The sequence below is a fragment of the Sturnira hondurensis genome, unplaced genomic scaffold (genome assembly GCF_014824575.4).
Source record: "Sturnira hondurensis isolate 20B ecotype Veracruz unplaced genomic scaffold, ASM1482457v3 Scaffold0014384, whole genome shotgun sequence".
In the NCBI taxonomy this organism is placed as follows: Eukaryota; Metazoa; Chordata; class Mammalia; order Chiroptera; family Phyllostomidae; genus Sturnira; species Sturnira hondurensis.
In genome coordinates, this window is record NW_028087015.1 from 17,580,387 (window position 1) to 17,604,476 (window position 24,090).

Genomic DNA, 24,090 nt, shown 5'->3' on the forward strand with positions numbered 1-24,090 from the left:
ATAGTACATACCAATTCCAAACCAATTATGCAACTTCTTCACTGAGATCTACCATATCTAAAAAATAGTATTCTAGGAAACAGATTGGGAACCATAAAAGTACATAAATCTTTTTTTTAAATCCAAGACTTAATAATTTGGTATAGTAGGGGGCAATGGTCCCGTGAGATTTAAATCACACATTGCTAAATAATCACATCTTAAATCCCTTTCTGGGCACATATACTAAGGCATAAATCTCTAGGACATACCCTCCAGAGACAAGCATAGATCTGTCTGAGTATCTTCAGATAATCATTTATATTTACATACATGTGCATACTCTCCCCAGAATGTCCTATATGTGTGTGAACCTTGCTCCACCCCATCTCTGCTTTGTTTCCCAGAGTCTTTGCTGATTCAAAAATGACAGCATTCATGAAGGGGATTGGAAATGGTATGGGATGCAGTGGCCCTTGCTCAGCTCTGTTAGCATTTTCTGCCTCCCCACCAGACTGCCATGGGCTCTCTGCTACCAGGAGCCAGGTCTGGTGCACACTTGTACCCCCAGCTACTTGTCTCAACCCTGGAACTCAGTTCTCTATGAAAATTTGATGAATAAATGGCTTGTGCCAATCCAACCAGTTATGCACTTTCATCTGGTTCCTCTTATCCCAATAGCTACTGGAATTCGAGATAAAGAAAGTGACCTCAGTACCAAATCAACAATGACCCACCCCATGACCCAGAGCTCAGCAACAGACAATTTAGCCAAATCCATCAGCAGCATTAGCATTAAGCATCCGTCTCACTCTAGATGCTTAATACTATAACTTTGCCTCTATAACACTAAAGGCAAAGAAAGCAAAGTCTCTTTTGAACACAAACCTAAACCCCATGTGAAGACACACATGTAAAGCTAAGAATATTGAATTTCAAAGACTTCGGAATAAAAGAGCTTATAACCCCCAAAGAGACAGTAAGCAGAAATCCCCTGAGTAACTCCCAAGAATAAAGATGTTAGGGGGCGGGGGACGGAGGTTGTGGGATCACAGGACCCTCCCATTACCTGTCTGTGAGAGGAGTTATGACAAGTCTGTCCGTGCAGCCCAAAAACTCGTTCTGGTACGTGAACGCCACATCTGTGATGCGAATCGTCGTCTTGTCGGTATCTTCATTAAAATAAAATCTGCACTGTTTCAACCATTCAAAGTCTGTAGGGCTCTTGATATGCATGTGACACTGAAATGCAAAACGTATAGGTCAAAACTGGGATGAGAACTATTTACTAAGCATGCACGCTAGCATTCATATACATCGTAATGTGAAGTAAGTGGAACTCAGGGACTACCCGACTGGTTCGGATGTGTCAGCTGCGTGCGCTGCTGTCCAACCTACCCCTCCATTGATCAATGAAAAAAGATACTTCAGAAGACATGGGTGCAGGAAAATTCATGAGAAACCTCTCACTAAGCTTCCCAATTTAAACAGCATGAAATATTTTAATAATATGATATTCATTTCTTAAATTTCACCCTTAAATGCCTGATACCACAGTTCTAGCCATGAAATACTGAAGATGGAAAACACCTTTTGGCATTCAAAGACAGAACCAAGCAGTCTTATGACTACTAAAAAGACATCACTTGTGATTATGACACAGTACATTGTTGATTTTATTTAAGTCCACTAATTATTTTTCCTGGGATTTACAGAGAGCCAAAATTTCTAAACCTAATGGCAGGTTATTGCTCAGCAATACTTGGGTCTGATTTTTTTAACCAAAATTTTAAGCCACTTTAATCTTTTTCTTTGACAAATAGGAAACCTAAAATTACCCTGGCCCTGGCCAGTGTGGCTCAGCTGGTTAGAGTGTCATCCCATAACCGTAAGATTGTGGGTCCAATTCCCAGTTGGGGGATATATCTAGGTTGAGGTTTCAGTCTCCAGTCTGGGTGCATAAAATCCCTAGTTTGGGTGCACAGAGTCCCCAGTCTGGTCATATGAGAGGCACCAATCAATGTTTCTCTCTAACATCAATGTTTCTCTTTCTCCCTTCCTCTCTCCCTTCCTCTCTCTCTCTAAAAAAAAAAAAGTCCTCAGGTGAGGATAAATAAAAATTAAAATTACCCCGAGCCCTTTATTCCTCAGAGAGGCAAAGAGGGTGCTTAAACATTAAGAAAGAAGATTAGCACACAGCAGCTTGAATGTGCTGCCTTATTTCCATCATATCAGAACCAATCTTTCATAATCTTCTTTACATAATGGGGTGAGACATGATCCAGAAAATTATTATGAAAGTAAGAGCATCTTGCTTCTTATCTAATGTCCTATTTCATAGTAGAGGACAAATTTCTTTTCTTTTCACATTTCCCATTTTCAATAGCTGCTAAACTCTTTTCCTCCCTGTTCTTTTTTAAAGGCAAAAATCTGCATGACACCTGAATGTCACAAAGTATATTATAAAAGACTATTTGCAGTCAATGACATAAAATGTGGTAAAACTTGTTAAAGCTGTGATTTATCAAAAGCCTTAAAGGAAGGGCTAAGTGACTCTACCGGGCAATACTACCTATCAATTCTGTAGCAGGAAAGTGGCAATCTTCAACATCTGAAAGGTGCACAGGACAAATGAATGCTTTTCAGGATGCTACATGACATTTTAGTATTTAAAATAATCACATGGCGAATTTTAAAATAAAGCCTTGATTACCTCAATAACATCTTAGAGATTGAGAATTGGAATATGACTGAAAATGTATCTAAAGACAAAAGAAAACCTGACAAAGAAGCTCTCGTCATAAAAGTGATTCTTTGCCTGAATTTAACCTTTGCATTGAGTTCATTCAAACTCACTGCAGTGGGTAGTCACAGACAGTCACCAGTGTGTGCCTTTCTGTGCATGTCACAGCATTCATACAGCGTTTACCAGGTCATCAAAGATGTCCCTTTGGTGCACATGAATAGTGATCAACGTCTCGTATTTAACTCGTTCCACAGAACTCAGGTCTTTGGTTGTAATGTCGATCAGCGTATTCAGCAGCTCTAGGAAGGACTGATTGGTTTTCTGCATGATTTTTTTATCAAACTTGGCATTTCTAAGGGCTTCTTCTGAATCCCGTGTCCATATCATTTGAATTCCTAATAATCCAACCTTAGGGGAATAAAAGAGCTCCGTGAGTGTATAAGGCACATGATTGTATTTAAATAGAAATTACAATGTAGTGAATAGCTGTGGTTATTATGCAAACATGTCATCAACCTTGATTACATCAACTTGATATGTTATATCACAACTTAGAAACACACTGTTCACATTGTTTACCTGAAGACTAAATATGTATAACCTTGTGACGTAGCTATAATTTTTTTCTTACAATTTTGAGTCATTTATTGTTTAAGTCATATTTCTCCCCAGCTAGATTTTAAGTTACTGACATGGAAAGCATATGTCTTAAACCTGCCTTTCCCAAACTAACACAGTGTTTATGTGCAGTTGATACTTGCAAAATCTTCACTGATCACAATGACTAAGAAAACATTGTTTTCTGTAGTTTAATGCTGAAACATAGTTCTCCTTTTTCTGGCAAAACATATACTCGATACATTTTTATGATTTTTGTACTAAAGAGATTCAGTAAGGAAAAAACTTTTAAATTAAACAAAATATATCAAGTATCTCTACAACACATACGTGTATATATATTGTGTGAGTATATATACATATATAAAACCAAATAATCTGCAGTTGAAATCTTTAAGCTTATCTATATTTAGAAAATGCTTATAAAAATCTTAATATTGGTCCAGAATTAAATAGAAGCCAGTTGTGTGGTTTACAATAGAAAATGTATGAGCTCTAAAATGACTATTCTGTAAAAAATACTTTCCAATTCCAATACACTGACCTGAGCAGGGAAGGAAGAAAGAAATTCAATCAGTTGGAAATCGGTTTCTTGAATATTTTCTGCTGCCTGGCGAATCACATGATGTAATGAGGACTTCGATTCCTCCAAGAGAGAATTAAGCCAAACCTCCACATTGCCCTCTGCCATCACGGGTTTATCCAATTCAATCGTCTCACCCTCTCGAGAGGAAATTGACAGAATGCGATCATAGATCTACGTTAGAAGCCAAAAAATAGCTATATTCACGTAAAGGATAAATTCCTCCATTGCCCTCATGTCACTGTTATCCTTCCTACAGAAGCTAAGCTGCAGATTATAACATAAAAGTCAAAATATGATATAAAATCAATTTCAAAACAGTAGAGAAGAAGTTATCCATGAAAGCTAAAAGGGAATACTAAATCAGTTCTAAGTAGTCTACGCTTCAGAGGGAAAAGTTGTTTTCTAAAAGAAATATTCAATATAAATATGATGATCCAACATCTGCAGTTTCCCCAAATGAAATGAAACTCTCTGAGAGCCTGTCATCCACACTAGCTTACCAGGTTGACATTAGCAATGGTCTGGCCAATATGATCAATGCAAACACCTAACAAGGTAACTCTAATTCTGCACTCTACAGTGTGCTCCTTACAGGAGCTCTCGGTTGCTCACAATGTTTTCTAATTCAAATTGTGTCTGTCCCCCACCCCCTGCCAAAAAAACTGTATTGAAGCCCTAAATCCCAGTACCTGTGACTGGGACCTTACTTGGAGATAGAGTCTTTGCAGATATCATTAAGTCAAGGTGAGGTCCTGGAAAATAGTGGACCCTACCTAACCCAATGAGTGGCATCCTTGGAAATAGAAGGAAATTTAGACACAGATGCACAGGAAGAATGTCATGTGAGGACAAAGGCAGAGACTGAAGTAGTGTGTCTACAAGCTGAGGGACACCAAGAGTTCCTAACAACCACCAGAAACTGGGAAAGAGGCGTGGAACAGATTCCCCCTCAGAGCCTCCAATAGGAACCATCCCTGCCAACACCTTAGTCTGGAATTCTAGCCTCCAGAACTGTGAGAGAATAAACTGCTACTGTTTCAGTGGAGGAAAACCTTGGGAAACTAATACACTCCCTCACATGTGTGCACTCCTGCCCCACCTCCCCTTGCCATTCCTATGACCAGCACATGTGTCCCTTCTCCACCTCCCTGGTTATGTTTCATTTACCTTCAAAAAACCAGTTCAACCACCATATTCTCCTACAGGAAGCCTTCTCTCACACCCCTTACACCCCAGTTAAGGCTCCCTGCCAAGCATTTCACGATCCTTGTATACAATACTAGCACAGCAAGTCTAAAAATTACCAACAGTTTGTCAATTTTCTCTTGAATGTCGTAGTGGGTAAGAATGACTTCAGTACTATTTATGATACATTTTTCCTCGGAACCCTGTGTCTAGCATCATGCCTGGCACATAGCAAGGTGCTTGAACATAAAGGGCTGGCTTTTAACTGCTCACAATGGCTTCTCTCTGCCACTGCACTAATTGCACACTATAGACTCCACCAGATCGTGAACTCCCGGGACTTTGTAAACTCCCATCGTCAGGCGTGACATCTGGCACACGGCAGTTGCTCGGCAAGTGCAGACTGCATGGGAGGCTGATAAGTGAATGGTACTATGGGTTTGCATGAAGCATTAAAGGGGAACTGACCGTATTGTCAAACTGGGAGTGTCACTTTCCTGGGGAATTCTGTATGAAGGGATGGATTAGTTGGACAACAGGGGGGTCCGACCCGTGGCCCGAGGGCCACGTGCAGCCCAAGATGGCTACGAATGCAGCCCAATGCAAAGTTGCAAATTTACTTAAAACATCCTGAGATTTTTTTGTTTTTGTTAGTGTTTATGCATTTAATGTGTGGCCCAAGACAACTCTTCTTCTTCCAGCGTGGCCCAGAGACAACCAAAATGTTGGACGCCTCTGGATTCGACAAAGTCCCCAGCACCTGTAGAAATGTGGTCTCCCTCACATTGAATGATCTCTCTTGGGACCCATACAACTCCATGATTCTACAAAGTTGTTGGGAGTGTTAAAAAAAAAAGGTTTAAATTAAGCATCATGAAATACAGGGAAGATCATCATGCCAAAAACGTCTGAAGCTTGATTAAAACAGTCAACTCACAGTGGGCATTCTGTTTAGTCAAGGCACTATTTTATGAGCAATTGGTTTCTTTGTTTTATTGAATTTCTAAACAGTTAACTTGACATATAAAACCATAAAAGCTACAGACAGTGCATTCTTCATCATAGTTAAAGTATTGTTATTCAAATGTGCACTGTGGATATTTTTTTTTTTAAATCGCATAGTTCTGAAGCTAAATTGGGCCCCAAAGCTTGCTTTTAGTCACTCTGGCTTAAACTTAGTGGCCAGGGGAGCAATGCTTTGTAAATACAACATTGGAGAACCATTTAATAAAGACAGCGGAGACCCTAAGATATAGTCACTGCTGGACAGCGATTAGAATTAGGCGAACCTTTTCATGGAACTTGACAGTTTTAATGTTGTCAAACACATTCAGCAAATGCGCTTGTATAGTGTGCGGGTCCGAGGCCTGCCCCAGAATCTCCAGAAGGGCCGGGTCTGAGACGAAGAAGAAGCGAGGAAAGCAAAGTCGTTTTTTCTCCAAGTAACTAAGTGGGAAGAGAAAAGATAAAATGTAAACACACAAAGCAAGACTCTAGGAATAAATTATTCTGGGTGGGGAAAGAAGGGGAAAATTTTGAGACAATCTGAACTTTCCACATCCCGTTCAGTGTTTTGGTTTTGCTTTCCTTGCTGATTTTGCCAGGTAGTATTTATTCCATACTCCGATGGGGAAGCAAGTTCCCTTGTCAGAATTGCTGGAACATTCTTCACAAGTGTAATGTATGCATTTGACTTATTCTAAAAAATCATATGCTTTCTTGCAGAAAACGGGGGAAATACACACAGGACATTTTCATTTTATTTTATTTGGAAACACAGTACTGTCAGATAAAGGGTGCTGCATTCACAGAACAGCATCTTCAAAAATCCAACGAATCCACCACCAAAGAAGAAGCAAAATGCAGCTACAAATGAGCTCAGCAAAAGGCCTTGGCTCTGCCCTCCGCCTCCCAGAGTCACGGAGACCCTGTCAGTGTTTCCTGCTTTCAACTGCACGGTTGTTTCTCCATTTGCTTTATTTTATGATAATTCCTACATTACGGGTATTTTTTCTGTTCTTCTCATACCTATGCTTCTGTATCTTCATTTTCTAGCACATTTTCATATAATTAATGCAGTTTTATTTGCAGTTGCTTTTTGAAATTCTACCATACCCATTAAACGTGTTTTTTTTATTTCTAGTCTTTCATTTGTATTCAATATCATTTATTTCTTATTTTTTATTTGTATTATTTATGTTTCCTATATAAAATTATGAGAAAATTATTTTTATTTCATAGAAGCAGAATTCTCTTCTTAGTGTTTTTACTAAAAAACTACCTGCATGAGAAGCAGAAGCCAGGTGGCAACCTCAGGGGCATAAATGGGGGGCTCTCGTTAGTCTATGTTCCATCAAACACTGGAATTTTGCCCAGTGGGGTGTCCAGGATGAGGGCCAGAGCTAAATTCCTCAGCACAAAAAAGAAGGATTTTCTCAGACTCTGAAAGAGGCAAGGAAGGGAAGGCCATGTAGGGAGAGGCCGGTGGTAGTGAGGAACTTGGGAAGGAAATGGGCGGGTCTCGAGTGCTGGCAGTGGGTGAACTTGCTGTGTGTGTTGCCATCTCCCCTTCGACTCTCACAGAATATTTAGTAAAATATACATTATGAGCTAGTAGTCTCTGGGCAGTTTGGTTGTACTCACTTTGGGTATGTGAAAAAGCACAAAATCTGGCCTCAGAGAGAGGGAAGGATAGAAGCAGAGGCTGCCCAAAGAGTCCTCTTATACATCCCCTCATTTTCTTGAAGTCTTACTTTAATCCTCGCAATGTTTTATTTTGTTTGCACTAGCTTTTTACATTCCTTACTTTAAATGTTAATTTTATCATTTTGAAAACTCTAATCCTTCTTATTTATATAACTTTGATTTTTATTCTTAATAACTTCCTTGCTAATTCCTAACCACTACTTGCCTCGTCTGACTCTGCTCATGAGCCAGGTCATGTTTTCTATCCATCCAGACCAAGATGGAAGGAGGCACATTGAATACAAACACCAGACCTCCGTTTCAAAGTAGAGGAGACAACTTATTCCTGATCTGTGAAGACCTTTCCATCTGTGCAGACCCTCATCAGCATGGGTGAGAGGGCCTCGTTTTTGTGTAAACATTAGTACTCAAGTGTTTATACTGGGCTTACATATTTTGGCTCATAACTTCTCCCTAATACCAGGTGCAAAAGCCAAGGGGAGCTCAGTAACGAGCGTGAGTAATTTCAGAGCAGACTCTTTCTCTGAGGGGTTATGAAATAATGACATATCATCAAGTGACACAGTAGAGTGTGCCCATAACAAGCAGAAAAAATGAGGTTAAAAAAAAGAAAACTTGAGGGTGTGTGTGTATATCCTCACAGTTCTGTGTCTCTAGAGAACCCTGAGCAATACAATGATCAATAGTTTACCCAAAGTTTCTCCATACATACTATTTTGAAGAGATTAACAGTTTAGAAGGGGTGATGTTTAAAAGTCTGTATATTTCAGTTATAAAATAATTCCTGGAAATGAAATGTATATTGCGGTAACTATAGTTAATGATATGTATTACATATTTAAAAGTTGCTAAAAATAGATTTTAAAAGTTCTCATCACAAGAAAAAAATTGTAACTATGGACAGTGATGGACGTTACCTAGACTTATCGTGTGGATCATTTTGCAATATATAAAGATATCTAGTCATTATGTTGTACACCTGAAACTAATATAATGTTGTATGTCAATTAGAATTCAATAAAAAGGAAAAAATAAAAGCAGGTGTAGATAAATGTTTCTACAATCGTATTATTTAACATATTTCTATTTCCATAATTTTATCTTGACTCTCCATGGGGGAAAAAATAAAACTTTTTATTACCCTTGGAGTTCATACAGCCTCCATATACACAAGAGTGTTGTGCATACTGATCTTGTTTCCATATAATCTTGACTATTTGTGCACACTACAAATTGTTCAAGCTGTTCTTAGGTCAGTGTAATGAAATACGTTGGTTCCCAAGATATTTTTTCAAGAGGGATACCAGAAAAATAGGTGCATTAACTTTTAAAGCAAGGACTGCATGAGAATGTTTGCAAGATCTGGTCCCAGTAATGAAAGATGTCTTAAGTGCTATAATTCCAACGCCAGGACAAATCCAGCAAATGATTGGAGACACTCGAAGGCTCCAAACTACCGGTTTTATCTGTGCAATGTGAGACACAAATTAGTTCTCAGCAAAAGATAACTGACTTGGCTATTTCTGTCTAATCTCTCTGGTCCCTCCCATCTCTAGGATGCTAAGACAGCCTTCACAGAGCAGTGAACTTACCCGGTGAGGGATTTCTGGCATAATTCCAACTGGTCCAGCAAGTGTGGTAATAGCTGTCCCATCGTTTCATCTCCCACACAACACTGAACAACGTTTGGCATTTCATGAGCTCGATTCATGATCTTCACCCAAGACTTATCGATATTGGAAAAGCGTTTGGCTTCCTGTGAGAATGAGGTGACACAGCACACTAGGACATGTCTGCGGTCTCAAGTACAAAGCTTTTCACATACCTTCCACTAAGGCCAGATTTCTGACCAGTCTGGATACCCAGTTTTACATGCCTGAAATGTCACATGGGTTCCAGTTCAGTCCTCCTCGGGCTTTTTGCACCTACCGCCCTCTTTCTTAAATGACAATCTTTAGTTCGCCCCTCATACCCCATTATGTTAACTAAAAACAGGAAACAGCTACAAAAGCAATAAAACAGTATGGTAAAATCTGGAAGGAAAGGACATTCCCAACTGTTTCCAGCAGTTATCTCTAAATGAAAGAAATTATTCATTTTTCAAATTTGCAACACTGAGATGGAATTGCTTGTGTATTTAGAAAATAAAATAATAAAAATAACATACAAAATTAATTTTAGCATAATGCTAACACTGCAAGCTTTTAAAACAGTTTTTGGGGAAAATTCAAAATGCACAGATTATTTTGAGAAAGTAGGAATAACTTTTACTTTCATCGCTAAAACTTTATTTGTTCAATGAGCGTGTACCATCAAATATGCAGCAAGGAACCCCACCGGTCTCAGCATGTACAGCAGTAGTTCACGCAAGTTGCCCTTCTTAAGTCCAACTAGAGATTCCTCTCTACCCATCAAGGAGAAAAACATGACCAAACATGAAAGTGAAAATAAGTAAGTAAATGCTTCAAATGTTAGTGTATGCATATATTCACTGATAGCCAAACCATAAATCAGCTAATACATCTGTCTTCTACGATTAAACGGAAAAGGAACCAAAGAGAAAGCCAGACACCTAAGTAAAAAGAACACTCCCCATAATCATGCCTCTAAAACTCAAATGTATGGTTAAAATGTTATCATTTTGCAAACAACTTAAGGTAATTGAATAAGAATCCTTGAGATTAGATTTTGAATTTTTTTTAATACCTCAAAATACACTCTATATCTACCTAGTGAGATGATTATAATTTGATGAGAAAAACACACGCAACACTTGAGAAGAGGGCGTTTTTGTTTGGGAGCTTTGTTCCGACAGATTCCCACCCCTTAATTTTACAGTTCAGATATAATTGGGTATATTGTATAGTGTGAGTTATTTTAAACCGTCAGTGGTTGAAGAATAAATTATCCCACCATTGTTAAGATAACTATTCCATAATTCTACACTGTTCCAAAGTCTACCTTAAAATTATCTGAAGTGTATCAATTGTGTAGGAATTCATTCTTTTTTTTAACCTTCCATTTCCTGTAAAACCTCACAGCTTTGTAGCATTCTTACATTGCTTCTCATGCCCCTTCTTTTCCATAATTACTCTCTTTGAGAAACAGTTCAACAGCAACTACATAAAAACCGGGGGTGGGGGGGAGTGGCTCAATAGAAGCTGAATTACATTTTTAAAAGAATTATTACTTATTAGTTCTCTAAGTTAAACACAAAATGAGACCATTTTTTTTAAATTCTGAAACCTTAGGAAGCTGCTTGGCAATGTCTCCTCCCACAAAGACAGCTTCTAAGTAAATCCACAAGTTTTGCACCGTCATCCAGTTCTCGATGATGTCTGTGGAGTTGGAAAGTAACTGCACCCATCTTTGGATCTGGGCTTTGAATGGCATGTTGTACCTAGAACAGGAATTACATTCAGCATTTAGGATTTTGCGATGGTTTCATTTTACCGTTGTTGTTTTCAAATAAAAATGGCCTTTAAATATCCTAATTTTTACCTCCTTCTTTACAACTCTAATTATGTTGCTGGCTTGTACAAGGATGCTACCAAGTGATTAAGCCACCACCATTGACTGGACATTGTTGCACTTTTTCCCCTTTGATCCACAGCACAGCGTGATGGGAGACGTGTCCCCTGAGGAGCAGAGCAGCCGCGAGGTATCCCTCCCCGGCTGCCACGGTAGTATCATCCTGGTCATTGCCGCTGCAGCCAACAAAGCAACGTTCTTGCTACTGAGCTTCTGTGCGGTTCCATGGCAACAGAGATCTTTGCAGGTAGTATCATCCTGGTCATTGCCGCTGCAGCCAACAAAGCAATGTTCTTGCTACTGAGCTTCTGTGTGGTTCCGTGGCAACAGAGATCTTTGTTTTATTCATTTTTCTTCGTAGCACCATAAAGAGCACTTGGCACATAGTAGTTGTTCAATAAATTTATGCTGAATACATATTCCTCACTCAACTCTGTGGGTTTGAGGCCGTGAGTAAGCAAGTTTCCCCAATCCTCACACAAATACTTTTCACTTCATTTACACGTGTGCCTTCTCTCCCTCCTTAGGGTGTGGCATCTTCCATCTGTCCCTCATTCTGAGTATGAATAGCAACCAAATTTGTTAAATCTCACCAAATCCTAAGTAGTTCAGACTCAATGTTACCAACAACTTAAATCTCCAAAACCAATTTTTGGGATATTTTGATTTTATTTTTATTGTTGTTCAAGTACAGTTATCTTCTTATTCCCCCCACTGCTCCCCACCCTGCCCCATCCCTCCCTGACTCCCACCCCCAATCCTACACTCTTTGGCTTTGTCCATGTGTCCTTTATACGTTCCTTGAAGACCCTTTCACTTAATTTACACGTGTGCAATTAGCCTCTATTTTCCCCAATTAGCCTCTCCCCACTCCCTATCAGTTTATTCTTTTTTATTATTATTATTTATTTATTTATTTATTTATTTTATTGTTCAAGTACAGTTTTCTATCTTTTACTCCCTTTCCAGCCCACCCCCCCAGTGCTTCCCCACCTCCCTCTTATTTCCACCCCTGTTCATTTTTGTCCATGTGTCCTTTTTACTCGTTCTTGTGAATTCTTCCCCTTTTCCCATGAAATTCCCTCCCCTCTTCCCTCTGGTCCCTGTCAGCCTGTTCTCNCTCCCCACCTCCCTCTTATTTCCACCCCTGTTCATTTTTGTCCATGTGTCCTTTTTACTCGTTCTTGTGAATTCTTCCCCTTTTCCCATGAAATTCCCTCCCCTCTTCCCTCTGGTCCCTGTCAGCCTGTTCTCTATTTCGGTGTCTTTGGTTATATTTTGCTTGCTTGTTTGTTTTGCTGTTTAGCTTCCTGTTAAAGGTGAGATCATATGGTATTTGTCTTTCACCGCCTGGCTTATTTCACTCAGCATAATGCTTTCCAGTTCCATCCATGCTGTTGCAAAGGGTAGGAGCTCCTTCTTTCTTTCTGCTGTGTAGAATTCCATTATGTAGATGTACCATAGTTTTTGGATCCATTCATTTACTGATGGGCACCTAGGTTGCTTCCATCTCTTGGCTATTGTAAACTGTGCTGTTATGAACGTATATGACTCCACTCTAAGAAGATAAGCAACCCAATTAAAAAATGGGCAAAGGACTTGAACAGATACTTCTCCACAGAGGACATACAGAGGATCCAGAGACACATGAAAAGGTGCTCAATATCACTAGCTATCAGAGAGATGCAAATTAAAACCACAATGAGATTCTACTTTATACCCGTCAGAATGGCTATCATAAACAAAGCAACAAACAAGTGTTGGAGAGGTTGTGGGGAAAGGGGGACCCTAGTTCACTGCTGGTGAGATTGCAGACTGACACAACCACTATGGAAAACAGTATGGAATTTTCTAAGAAAACTAAAAATGAATATGCCTTTTGACCCAGCAATTCCACTGCTAGGATTATATCCTAAGAACCCCGAAACACCAATCCAAAAATTTGTTCTTTATTTCACTGTCTCTGCTTATACTTTTCTTGCTTGTGTTTAGGGAACCTTAGTGCACTGTTGGTGGGAATGCAGACTGGTGCAGCCACTGTGGAAAAAAGTATGGAATTTCCTCAGAAAACTAAAAGTACAACTGCCTTTTGACCCAGCAACCCCACTGCTGGGACTATACCCTAAGAACCCTGAAACACCAGTTCAAAAGAACCTATGCACCCGATGTTCATAGCAGCACAATATACGATAGCCAAGAGTTGGAAGCAACCTAGATGCCCATCGGTAAATGACTGGATCAAAAAGCTATGGGACATTTACACCATGGAATTCTATGCTGCAGAAAGGAAGAAGGAACTACTACCTTTTGCAACATCATGGATGGAACTGGAAAAGCATTATGCTGAGTGAAATAAGCCAGGCCGTGAAAGACAAATACCATATGATCTCACTGTTAACAGGAATCTAAACAACAAAACAAACAAGCAAGCAAAATATGACCAATGACACTCAAATACGGAACAGGCTGACAGGGTCCAGAGGGGAGAGGGGAGAGAATCACAGGGGAAAAGGGGATGGACTCACATGAATAAGTGTAAAGGACACATGGACAATAACTAAGGTGGGGGGCGGAAATGGGAGGGAGGTGGGGAGCACGGGGCAGGGGGCAGGCAGGGTTGGGAATATAAGACAGAAAGCTGTACTTGAACAAGAATTAAATTTAAAAAAATATTTTAAAAAACTGTGGTGCATTTACACAATGGAATTCTACTCAGCAGAAAGAAAGAAGGAACTCTGACCCTTCACAACAGCGTGGATGGAACTGGAAAGCATTATGCTGAGTGAAATAAGCCAGGTGGTGAAAGACAAATACCGTACGATATCACCTATAAGTGGAACCTAATCTAAAACCTAATTTTATATTCTAGAGTATTTCAAACACTTAGATGCACCCAGTAAATGAAAAGAATAAGAATTTTTTTAAATCATTCATACACATGTACAGTGAGAAAAAAAGTGGCATTTTAAAAAGAGAGTAACAAGAAATATGTATCTCATTGATATCCACAGTCTGTGTGATTACCATCTATTGAAGAAGATGCTAGAGAACAGAATCACTGCAGAAAGAGCAAAGGGAAGCAATGAACCACTGAACCACAAGTCCATGGGTCCATGGCCAAAGCAGGACGGCTTTGCTGTGACTGTCAAACAGCATTTGAATGGCACCAGCCTGCACTGTTTTACTTTTCTTTATGAATTAAATCCACTATCTTCATCATAAAAGTATGTGCACTCCTAGTCCATAAACTTGATAGCAAAAAGCTTTTCCAGGTAGAGCAATTATTCTAAAACTCAGCATAATTTTCCCCTGGACTCTAGAGCCTGCTGAGCTGTCAGCTGTGCGGGGAGCCTGCCAGCAGCCAAGTTTAAACGTTCCACGAGATCCACTCGGCTAATTGCATGGTTGTGTTATTTTGTCCAATAGACGGTTTCAGACACACTCCACAGACAGAGGGTGATGAAAGAAAAACGGAAATACACCTGCTGTGCCAAAGGACTGAGTAAAAAAAACAGCATTGTTCATGCGGACTACATTGGATGAGGGGTACTGCTGCACTTATTAAACATTAATTTCCCTGGAAATGCTTGGTCTTATGGTTCCGAAATCTCAGACAAAGACGGAGTTTCCCCTACCTGTTGTTCAGCAGGGAGCCCAGCAGCACCAAGCTGTCCTCCATGTTGGCGATGATTTCCGAGGCGCCGTCTCCGCGCAGAAGGAGTTCTCCGCGGGCTTTAAAGTTGCCAAATGTGAAGGTTTTGTTGTCCCACTCATTAATCACTTGCTTCAGCTTTTGCTCGATGTCTCTCTCTTTTACAGCACCAATACAGATGTCCTATGAAAATGGCAGGCTCTCATTTTATCACTTGAAAGGCACACATCCTTCTCCAGCAGTCTAGGTTCAACAGAGGTCTTATCTTCACTCTGCTTCATACGTATCCACAAATACTCATATTCCCAGAACTAAAGTGCAATATAATACATGATATTTGTGTATGTACTTAGAGATTTAGGAATGGAGATGGAGATGGAGATAATACCAATTAACTGAGCCATAATTTTTAAAATCTTCCCACCAAATTATTCCGGAAAGAACATTAACACAAAAAAAGATGTAACAATGTAATATTATTCAACTATGAGAGAAAAGGAAATCTTGCCATTTGCAAGACAACATGGATGGGCCTTGAGGACATTAGGTTAAGTAAGATAAAACACAGAGAAAGACAATATCATATCCTTTACACGTGGAACGTAAAAAGTTAAACTAGAAAATAAAAATGGTGAATTGGTGGTTACTAGGAACTTGGAGGTGGGGGAATGGGAGATATTTAAGGGCACAAACTTGCAACTAGTAAATAAGTAAGTTCGGGAGATGTGACGCACAGCATAAGTGATTGTAGATGAGAAAACTACAGTATAAACATTAAACTTGCTAGGAGACTGGATCTAAACTGACCTCACCATTAGAAGAAATTATAATTATGTGATAAAAGAGATGTTCCAACGCTGCAACATAACTGTAATATAAATGTATCAACTCAATTTGTTGTATACCTTAAACTTACACAAAGTTGTAGATCAATTATATGAAAAATTTTTAATGGGTATCAAAAATATGCAGTAAGCATTTAAGTTCTGAAACTTTAACCAGACTCAAAATGTAATGTGTCTCAAATTTAACTCAAATCCACACAGTATGTGAGGAAGGCTTTAGCAGAAACCGGATTTCTTCCCAACTCTGAGAACTTTCCCAGCCTCCTCCGCAGTCTTATCTTCTCCCGGACCACAGGTCACGCCCTGCTCTTGCTTTCTCCCCACCTCATGCTCTACTCCTTCTCTCACTGAGCTCTTCTATGCCCCTTTCGTATCTCTAGGCAAGACCCACACCCGACCTGCCTACTGGATTCCGCTACTTAAACATATAAGGGAACTCCAAACACAATTTGTGTAATATCAGTCGCGCCCCAAATGAAGTTCGGTCTTTGTGCCTTGTCACTCAACCTGATTCCCTGCTAATATTCCCAATTCAGTGATAAGCCCCCTCCATCCACCCAGATCTCTCAGCGAATCTAGGGTCCGTCCTTAGCCCCTCCCCCTTGCTGCTCCTACTGTGCTTCCTCCAGCACCAAATTCTACCCAGTTTTACCATCCAGAGATCTCTTTAATCTTTCCTCCCCTCCCCAGGTTCACTAACTGGCCACTCATCCAACACACCATCATCTCTTGTCTCGGATAGTCTTATAACTTACCCACTGGTTTTCCTATCATCCCCCCCACCCTGCCCTCCTCTAATCCTTCCTCCACACAGCTACCAGAGTAACTTTATAACATGAAAATCTAACCATGGCATCTGCTGCTCAAAATACACCTTCCAGATGACTCCTTATTCTTCCAAAGCCTAAAATCAATAAGCTGTTTCAGCCCCACTGCACCTCCCCTGTCTCAGCAATCTCCTCTCTCCCCGAGCCCGACCCAAGATGGTCTGGCCTTGCTTCCCCACCCCCCCCCCTACAAACACCTCAGACCCTTCACACATGCTTTTCTCTCTGCCTGGCATTGTCTTTTTTTTCTTTGCACTTTCCAAGTCCTTCATCACCTCCACACAAGCACACTGCCCTTACACAGCCTGCCCTGTGTGTGCACCCTACCCTGTCCTACCTTTACCAACCTTCTTCCACCCCCCCCAAGACAAGTCAAGCCCCTTTTACTATAGTGACTCCATAGGCTGTCATACTTCTCCTTCAATGGTACTTACCACAGCTTGTAACTATGCCCTTATTTGTATAAACATTTGATTAAACAAATTAATTAATAAACTATGAATGCAGAGATGCAACCACCTATTCCCAGCACTTCACACAGAACTTGTCGCATAAACATTTGCTTAAGGAATTAATAGTTGGATGCCAGGGAGAAAAAAAGCTTTAATTGTCCTGGCATGGTATACTGATGCAACATTCCACAATGTAGGAATACTACCAAATAAACTCCACGGTCCTCTCAGCACTCCACCCCAGCATGCTGCCTCTCAGCTGTACCTCTATTTCCTCTTTGTATTTCAGAAGCGGCGCCTCCATGATGTTTCTTAACTTAAAAGCTTCATTCCTCACATCCAGACTGTGCCCGGTGAGAGCAGCGATCCTTCCCCAGTGCCTCTCCATCATGGCCTTGTTGGCCATGTGCTCCAGCAGGGGGCAGCACTCGCTGAAATCATCGATGGTCTTCTTCAGATCCAAAAAGGCCTGCCAGTCCTTTGAGGCCCGGGGCAGCTTCCGACATCTGTGAAGGGAAGGCACTGGAAAAGTTCATTCAAATCTGAGCCCAGAGGCCCAAGTCCAAGATTGTCTGCCAGCATTTCTATCAAAAATAGTCATTTCAAATACCTATCACATTTTTTAATCTCATGAGTCAGAGGATACCTGTTAGTATGTTTTTATAACAATCACTCCTCCCAAACAACTACCTAGATAAAAGGGCATTATTTTAAAGGATTCAATTCAATTCTACGAACACGTCTTGAGACTCTCTACTAAACACAAAGCACAACAGAGAAAGTATCCAGCTGGGGATAAAAAAAAGTACAACAAATGACCCTCCATTATCTCTGGGTTCAATATTAAACGGGACATAGAAAAATGATTGGTCTTTTGCTTCTATTCCAGGAAATCATTTAACATTAACTTTTGAGTGTTTGATAAGTGTAATATAAATAGATATCAGCCCCATCGAGCTGCAGAGAAGCCCCAGACAAGATTCATCCCAGTTTAAGGGATGTGCCTGTCTCCCTGTGTACACACACAGGGTAATGAATAAGTAGCATTTGACGAGGGTGGTGTCAAATGGACAACTGCAATGCAGCATAACGTGCTTACAACACACCTGGGTGAAAAGAGAACTTGACAGCCAATCAAATAAAAAAGCATTGGAGGTTTAATAGCTCCGAGCATGTTCAACATTTAACGTCTCACCTGTTCTGGAACTCTGAAAGCTCATTGTTGATTTTTTCAATATTCACTTCTGACCACAGGATATCATGATAGCTGTTCACAGTTTCTATAACGCTGTTGTACAAAGTGTATATTTTCTGGAGAAAATTCAGCTGCTTCTTTATTTCGAGAAGCTGAGGATACTGGGTGACTGGCAGACCAAAAAGCTCCTCTCCCCCAGTATAGGTGATATATTTCCGATAGATATTATCAAATTGATTCTAATAAAAACACAAGTGAAAAACTTACCAAAATCATTTATACATGAACAAACATTCCAAGGAAAAAAAGACTGGCAAATCAGCAAATCATCAATGTATGAAGTCTGAGCACATGTGAGACAACAGTGTGGTGATTGGGCGGGGGGTAAAGGGACTAAATGGTAATGGGAAAAAACACAATGAAAAAAATTTAAAGAGGAAAATAGTGAGTGTAATTAATTGCACAGAAACCAATCTTAATTGTAACCATAGCAAACCATATTTTTTAAATGTAAGCACATACCATATCCCACAATAAGCCTTTCTTGTTCATGAGGGAAAATTATGTGTTAAAAACACATTAAGGTTTCGGTTATGTAAAAGGTCATGAAAACTAAAAAGGTTACCTGAAACATGATAAGCCTATCACTGGCTTCCTGGGGTTTCAAGCCACTGGCCATTGGACCTTTCTGAAACAAAGAGTTAAAATAACTGTAAAATAGAATAATGCATTTGCATACAAATTCCATGAGCTCAAAGTATTTGAACATCAAAGTGAGTGTTCATACATGTCATATACATGACAAGAACCAGTTTTTCATTTTAAAAGACTCAGGAAAATAACTCATTTGGGAACATTTTCAAGCCTCACTCCAAGTTAATGGCACAACTTTCATATGTCAAGAAATTTTGAAAATTAAAAATAGGTACTATTCACTTCCTACATGTCAAGGCGAAGGTTAGTAACTATTCCATAAGAAGCACAAATGGCGTCTGCTTTTGAACTAAAGCACTAATGCCAGAAACCCCACAGATTCAACCATTCTAGCAGCTGTCTGTAAAGTAGCCACAATCTTAACACTCCAGTCAGGTTTCCTGCATTAGAACACCTTAAACATGTAGAGCGCTGTGCTTCTCCACCCATGAAGCTAGTGCATGGGACAAACTTCCTAACTTCATTAGCGTTGTAGTCTGGCCTGCTACTAGTCCATAGGAACATATTTTACCCTATGCTCTGCTTATTGTCCTTCTGTAGCGTATAATAATCAGCTAGAAATAGGTCTCACTACACAATATATTCCCAGAAGGAGGTTCTGCACTAAAACTCATATACATGTGATAAAATATGGACTCCATCTGCCCTGTCCACTCTTGCGTCTTTGGCCCCAAAGGCAGTGCCTGGCCCATGCAGGGCACTCTGCGGCACCCGTGGAACTAATGAGTGCTGCGGGAAGGAAGGCCACTATAACTGTACATAGATAGTTTTTGTCTACACAAATTTCAAAATCTACCAAACAACTTCAGTAACAGTCCAATGATGTAATATAAGTAGCACTTTTAAATTCCCCATTTCCTATTTAATAATTCTGCATGAAATCTAAGAGGAAAGGATTGTGAAAGGGAAATAGTTTTGCTTTTATGAAAATTAAATCCCCATTCTTATAGAATTTCATTAAATTTGAAACAACCCTTAAGTGCATCCACACCCTTATATTCCCGTTTACTACATGTGAACACAAAACTGGGACAGTAAAGAAGGCTGGTCAGACAAACTGATTCATTTGAAAAATGGTGTTGAAAGAGAGCTCTACGGGCATGCTGGTTGCCAGAAAGATTAACAAATGCATCTTACAGCAAATTAAGTCTGCGACATCACTGGAGGCAAAATGACAAATGGAAGTTGTCCTGCCTTGGGCACATCACGAGAAGGCAAGGTCTTTGGGAAAGACAGTAATGCTGGGGAAAATGGGAAGCAGCAAGAAAGAAGGAACACCAAACAAGAGACAGATTGACAACATAAAAGAAGCCATAGTCGTCAGTCTGCAGGAGCTGAGCAGGGCCAGTGAGGACAGGACAGTGTGGACATCATTCATTCATAGTGTACCAGAAGTGGGAGCCTGTTGGTAACTGCCCTGCCTGGTTTCAGAAAATGTAATCCCCCATGGCTAAACCTGAGTAAAGGACCTTGGAACCATAAGCCACTTAGGAGTCAAAGCTTATCTTCCTTGTAGGGGCACCACCTCTTCTCCCTTTCTCTTCACCTCTCTTGGTCCAGGATGATGCCTGGTTAGCCAATGATGGGTAAGAGTCCTCAAAGCGGGGATGACCTAAAACAGGCACGGTCATGAAGGGGCCCTCAGGGAAAATCTTGGGGGGCTAGAAAAAGGGGGTGAGGGATCCTCATCCTTTGGCTTTAACATAGCCTGAGTCCTCATTCTGTCTGTAAGAGGTGTCCTAATCTCTTGGCTGCCTTACTTCCTCTGCCTGACTTAAGCCTGAAACAATGCCTTTAGCCTGGAACAATGATGGAGGTGGGTGTGTCCCTGTGCTGGAAAGGATGGGTTCCCTGGGGTGATCAGGCCTCAGAAAGAATGCATAAAATACTGTGAAGCCTACTTTGCTAATACCCTCAACTTAAATGATAAGAGTCCAAGCAGGAAGTGAATTTGCTCCCCAAAGTTTTATGGCCCTTTAACTATCTGACCCTGACTCAGAATAAGCCCTCAGAGTTCTTTGAATGTTATCTATTATTTAACCATTTCTGCCTGACAATGACTGGTGAGCTTTACATATACACCCTGTATTCCTGTGCAAATTGAACCCAATAAAAGTTTGCCAAGGCAAGGGTGGAGGCACTCTCCTCTTGCTAGACTGATCAAAGCACTCCAAGGCTTTTTGTCTTTGGAGAGAAGCTGCACAATCCCTTTTCCTCCACAGGACTCGGTAGTCCATGTGAATTTGTCTCATATCTCATCCACAACACCTTGGACCCCAGAAGCCAGGATCCACGTCAGGAGCCCATGTAACATACACACACACTCACACACACACACACACACACACACACACACACTTGCATGCTCTATTCACTCTTCCCTGGACATACACAAAAAAACCTAGAGTCATACCAAATCATACTCCAAATAGAACTGATGACAGTCTTGGCGGAAGATTTCCACAGTACTAATAAGCTCTTTCCTGAAACTGGGCTGCAGTGAGACTAATTCATTCTGAACTTCGCTGGCACGTGCTAGAAGCTTCTCCCAAGCATAACGTAGGGTATCGACTTTATCCATCTCTTCCTTTGCTATCAGAAGCCCATATTTGTTAAGCAGTGCATAGGATTCCTACACAAAAGAAGAAAAATTTAATTCCTTTCCATCAGATGCATAAATCTACACACAGTCATTCATTAAAGCATTCGAATGGGAAAGATTGTCATTACCAGGACCTGCCCAGAGAGTTACTCAAATTGCAAACTGTAAAAGTTTAAGTGAGCAGCTAAGCCCTTGAACTTCAGCTCTTCACCTGTAAAATGGAAAAACTCCCTGGCTGCTTCACAAGATTTTTGTGAACTTCAAAAATATAATTTTAAAAGGGGGGTAGGATCAAGGGCAGGAGGTGTGGATGGCTGGCCTGGAGAAAGTGCTGGAGGCAAATAAAGACAACTGTACTTGAACAACAATTAAAAAAGAAAAATAAGAAAAAAGAGATCATTTTAAATGCACTTTGAAAACGATAAATCATTATACAACTAAAAGGTATCTGTCTCATATTTCACTTGCTGATAAAAGGTTCCTGTTCTTGAATCACAGCTTGGGCCACATTGTTGCCCTCAGAATGCAAAATCCTGGATGGCCCTCTTGGCTAGAACATTAAAATGAGGCAAAGGTTGGTTTTCATGAGGGAAAAAAAAAATCCCCTAAATATCCCTGGCCCCTTCTCCTACCGTTACTCCTCCCCATAAAGGTAGGATGGATATCTCATTGTTGATTTGGAAAAAGACTGTTACTTTGGGAAAACACAGCCCAGAGCCCCTCTCCCTCTTCCATGTTTCTCCTTGGAGACATGCCTCTCTCTGATTGTCAGCCCTGTCCAATAAAATGGTGCGGGTTCCAGAGGCCTGCAACTTTCCAATGCTGCCTCTGGTGGGTGAGTGGGTCCAGTTCTGGGATTCAACACTCACAAGGCCATGTGTGTATGTAGGGTAGGAGTGGAGGGTATAATGGGAATATGAGAGTTACACATGAAATCATGTCTTCCAAATAAGTTCTATCCATAACAAAGGTTGTATTTTGGTCTTGACTACTTGACTAATAGTTTTGTCTTAACTCTCACGTAGAGAAAGCAGGGCTGTCAGTGACTGGGCCTCCTCTTCACACCCCTGGTCCTGCACAGAACAGGGACTCTTTGCCTTGATGTTTCTTTCCATTCCCAAGAAGACCACAGTGGACTGTGTGATCTCCCTGACCTACCACAGCAGAAGTTCAAATGTGCCGTCATCTGCACTGTGTTTGTGGTAATTTGAAATTTCTAAAAATTCAAAGACCGTCCAAAAAATGTGAGACTGCAGTATGATCTTGGGCATCAGAGTATGAGTACAGACATGCAAGCTATGGTGTGTGGAAAAGATAATGTTTTTATGTCTGGAATTGTTTTAATGCTACAAGTATATGTGTCATTTAAAAGAGTAAATATAGTAGCCCATTCCTGATAAAACATTTTCATCTAGAAAAGATAGTACAATAATAAAAACAAAAGTAATGTACAACACTAATCAAGTTGCATAACTTCATCGACCCTCTATTTCCTTGTATATAAAGTGGAGGTTACAGGAAGGATTAAATGAGTTAATACAGAGTTAATGCATGAATGGACACCACATCCATGTCCTGTGTCCCCAACTGCTGGGAGTGTTGGCTGTGGAGATCACGCTATCGTCTTCCTAGGAATTTCTTCTCTGCTGAATGGGAGCCTCCTCATGGGGAGATTATGGTCCATGACCAACAGACTTAGGGGGGCAAATGGCAGTCCCCTTGCCTCGAGGTGGAAAAAAATTGTGTGAAACAACTCATGCTCCTCTGTCCCCCATGAAATCAGGTGGAAATCAATCTACAGCTAAGATCACATCCTCACTTTTCAACCCTAAACCTGACCCCATGCTTTCCTGTTTCCCTCACTCCCGTTCTCTGGTGAGTCCTCATCAGTAAATCACTTTTCCAGAAATCACCATCTGGGGTTCTGTCCCTAAGGGTCTAACACTGGCCCCCAGGAGGCGCCCTACAAGGGTCAGATAACATCTTTCCTGAAATCATTGTACTTAGGTTTAGCATCCAGTACCTCTAGTCCACACATGGTCGGCATTTCCGCTCATCTCACCCAACACGAGACAATGCTATTGTGAACAAATGATTATCAGGTACCTCAATAGGTCCTACTTGAAAGTCGATGGCAATTTGCTGCTCCCTGATTTCCTTCAGGGCTGCCATAGCAACCCGAATATCATCTAGGTCTTTAATTGGACGGTTCAGTTTCTTATTGAATTCTTCAACAAGTGTAAAAACGTTTTCCATCTCATTCCTGTATTTTTTGTTACAGTGACGGCCAATGACAACCATCCAGGCCTTTGTCTCAGCAGTCAAGGTGAACTTCAAGTCGGCTGTAAATCCAAGGGCCCATAGTTCAGTTTGGAAAGCTTGAACCAATATAAGAAGACCCCCAGTGCAACTCTTCACCAACAGTAAATATTTTGCATGTGAATAGTCCTCT

The 24,090-nt window shown here is 40.5% G+C and overlaps 1 protein-coding gene across 2 annotated transcripts in view; it reads right to left on the bottom strand.

The window, feature by feature from the left end:
- Nucleotides 1-24,090, bottom strand: part of DNAH5 (dynein axonemal heavy chain 5) — a 210,181-nt gene that overhangs the window by 116,449 nt on the left and 69,642 nt on the right. For both annotated transcript variants that reach the window (XM_037063015.1, XM_037063014.1), the window contains exons 24-35: nucleotides 23,745-23,980; nucleotides 21,450-21,668; nucleotides 18,948-19,010; nucleotides 18,323-18,561; nucleotides 17,393-17,633; nucleotides 14,987-15,186; nucleotides 11,067-11,220; nucleotides 9,413-9,576; nucleotides 6,404-6,560; nucleotides 3,888-4,100; nucleotides 2,909-3,133; nucleotides 1,049-1,221 (exon numbers count right to left, since the gene is read on the bottom strand). In XM_037063015.1, the coding sequence (XP_036918910.1) occupies nucleotides 1,049-1,221; nucleotides 2,909-3,133; nucleotides 3,888-4,100; nucleotides 6,404-6,560; nucleotides 9,413-9,576; nucleotides 11,067-11,220; nucleotides 14,987-15,186; nucleotides 17,393-17,633; nucleotides 18,323-18,561; nucleotides 18,948-19,010; nucleotides 21,450-21,668; nucleotides 23,745-23,980 (2,284 nt within the window). The remainder of the gene's footprint in view (nucleotides 1-1,048; nucleotides 1,222-2,908; nucleotides 3,134-3,887; nucleotides 4,101-6,403; nucleotides 6,561-9,412; nucleotides 9,577-11,066; nucleotides 11,221-14,986; nucleotides 15,187-17,392; nucleotides 17,634-18,322; nucleotides 18,562-18,947; nucleotides 19,011-21,449; nucleotides 21,669-23,744; nucleotides 23,981-24,090) is intronic.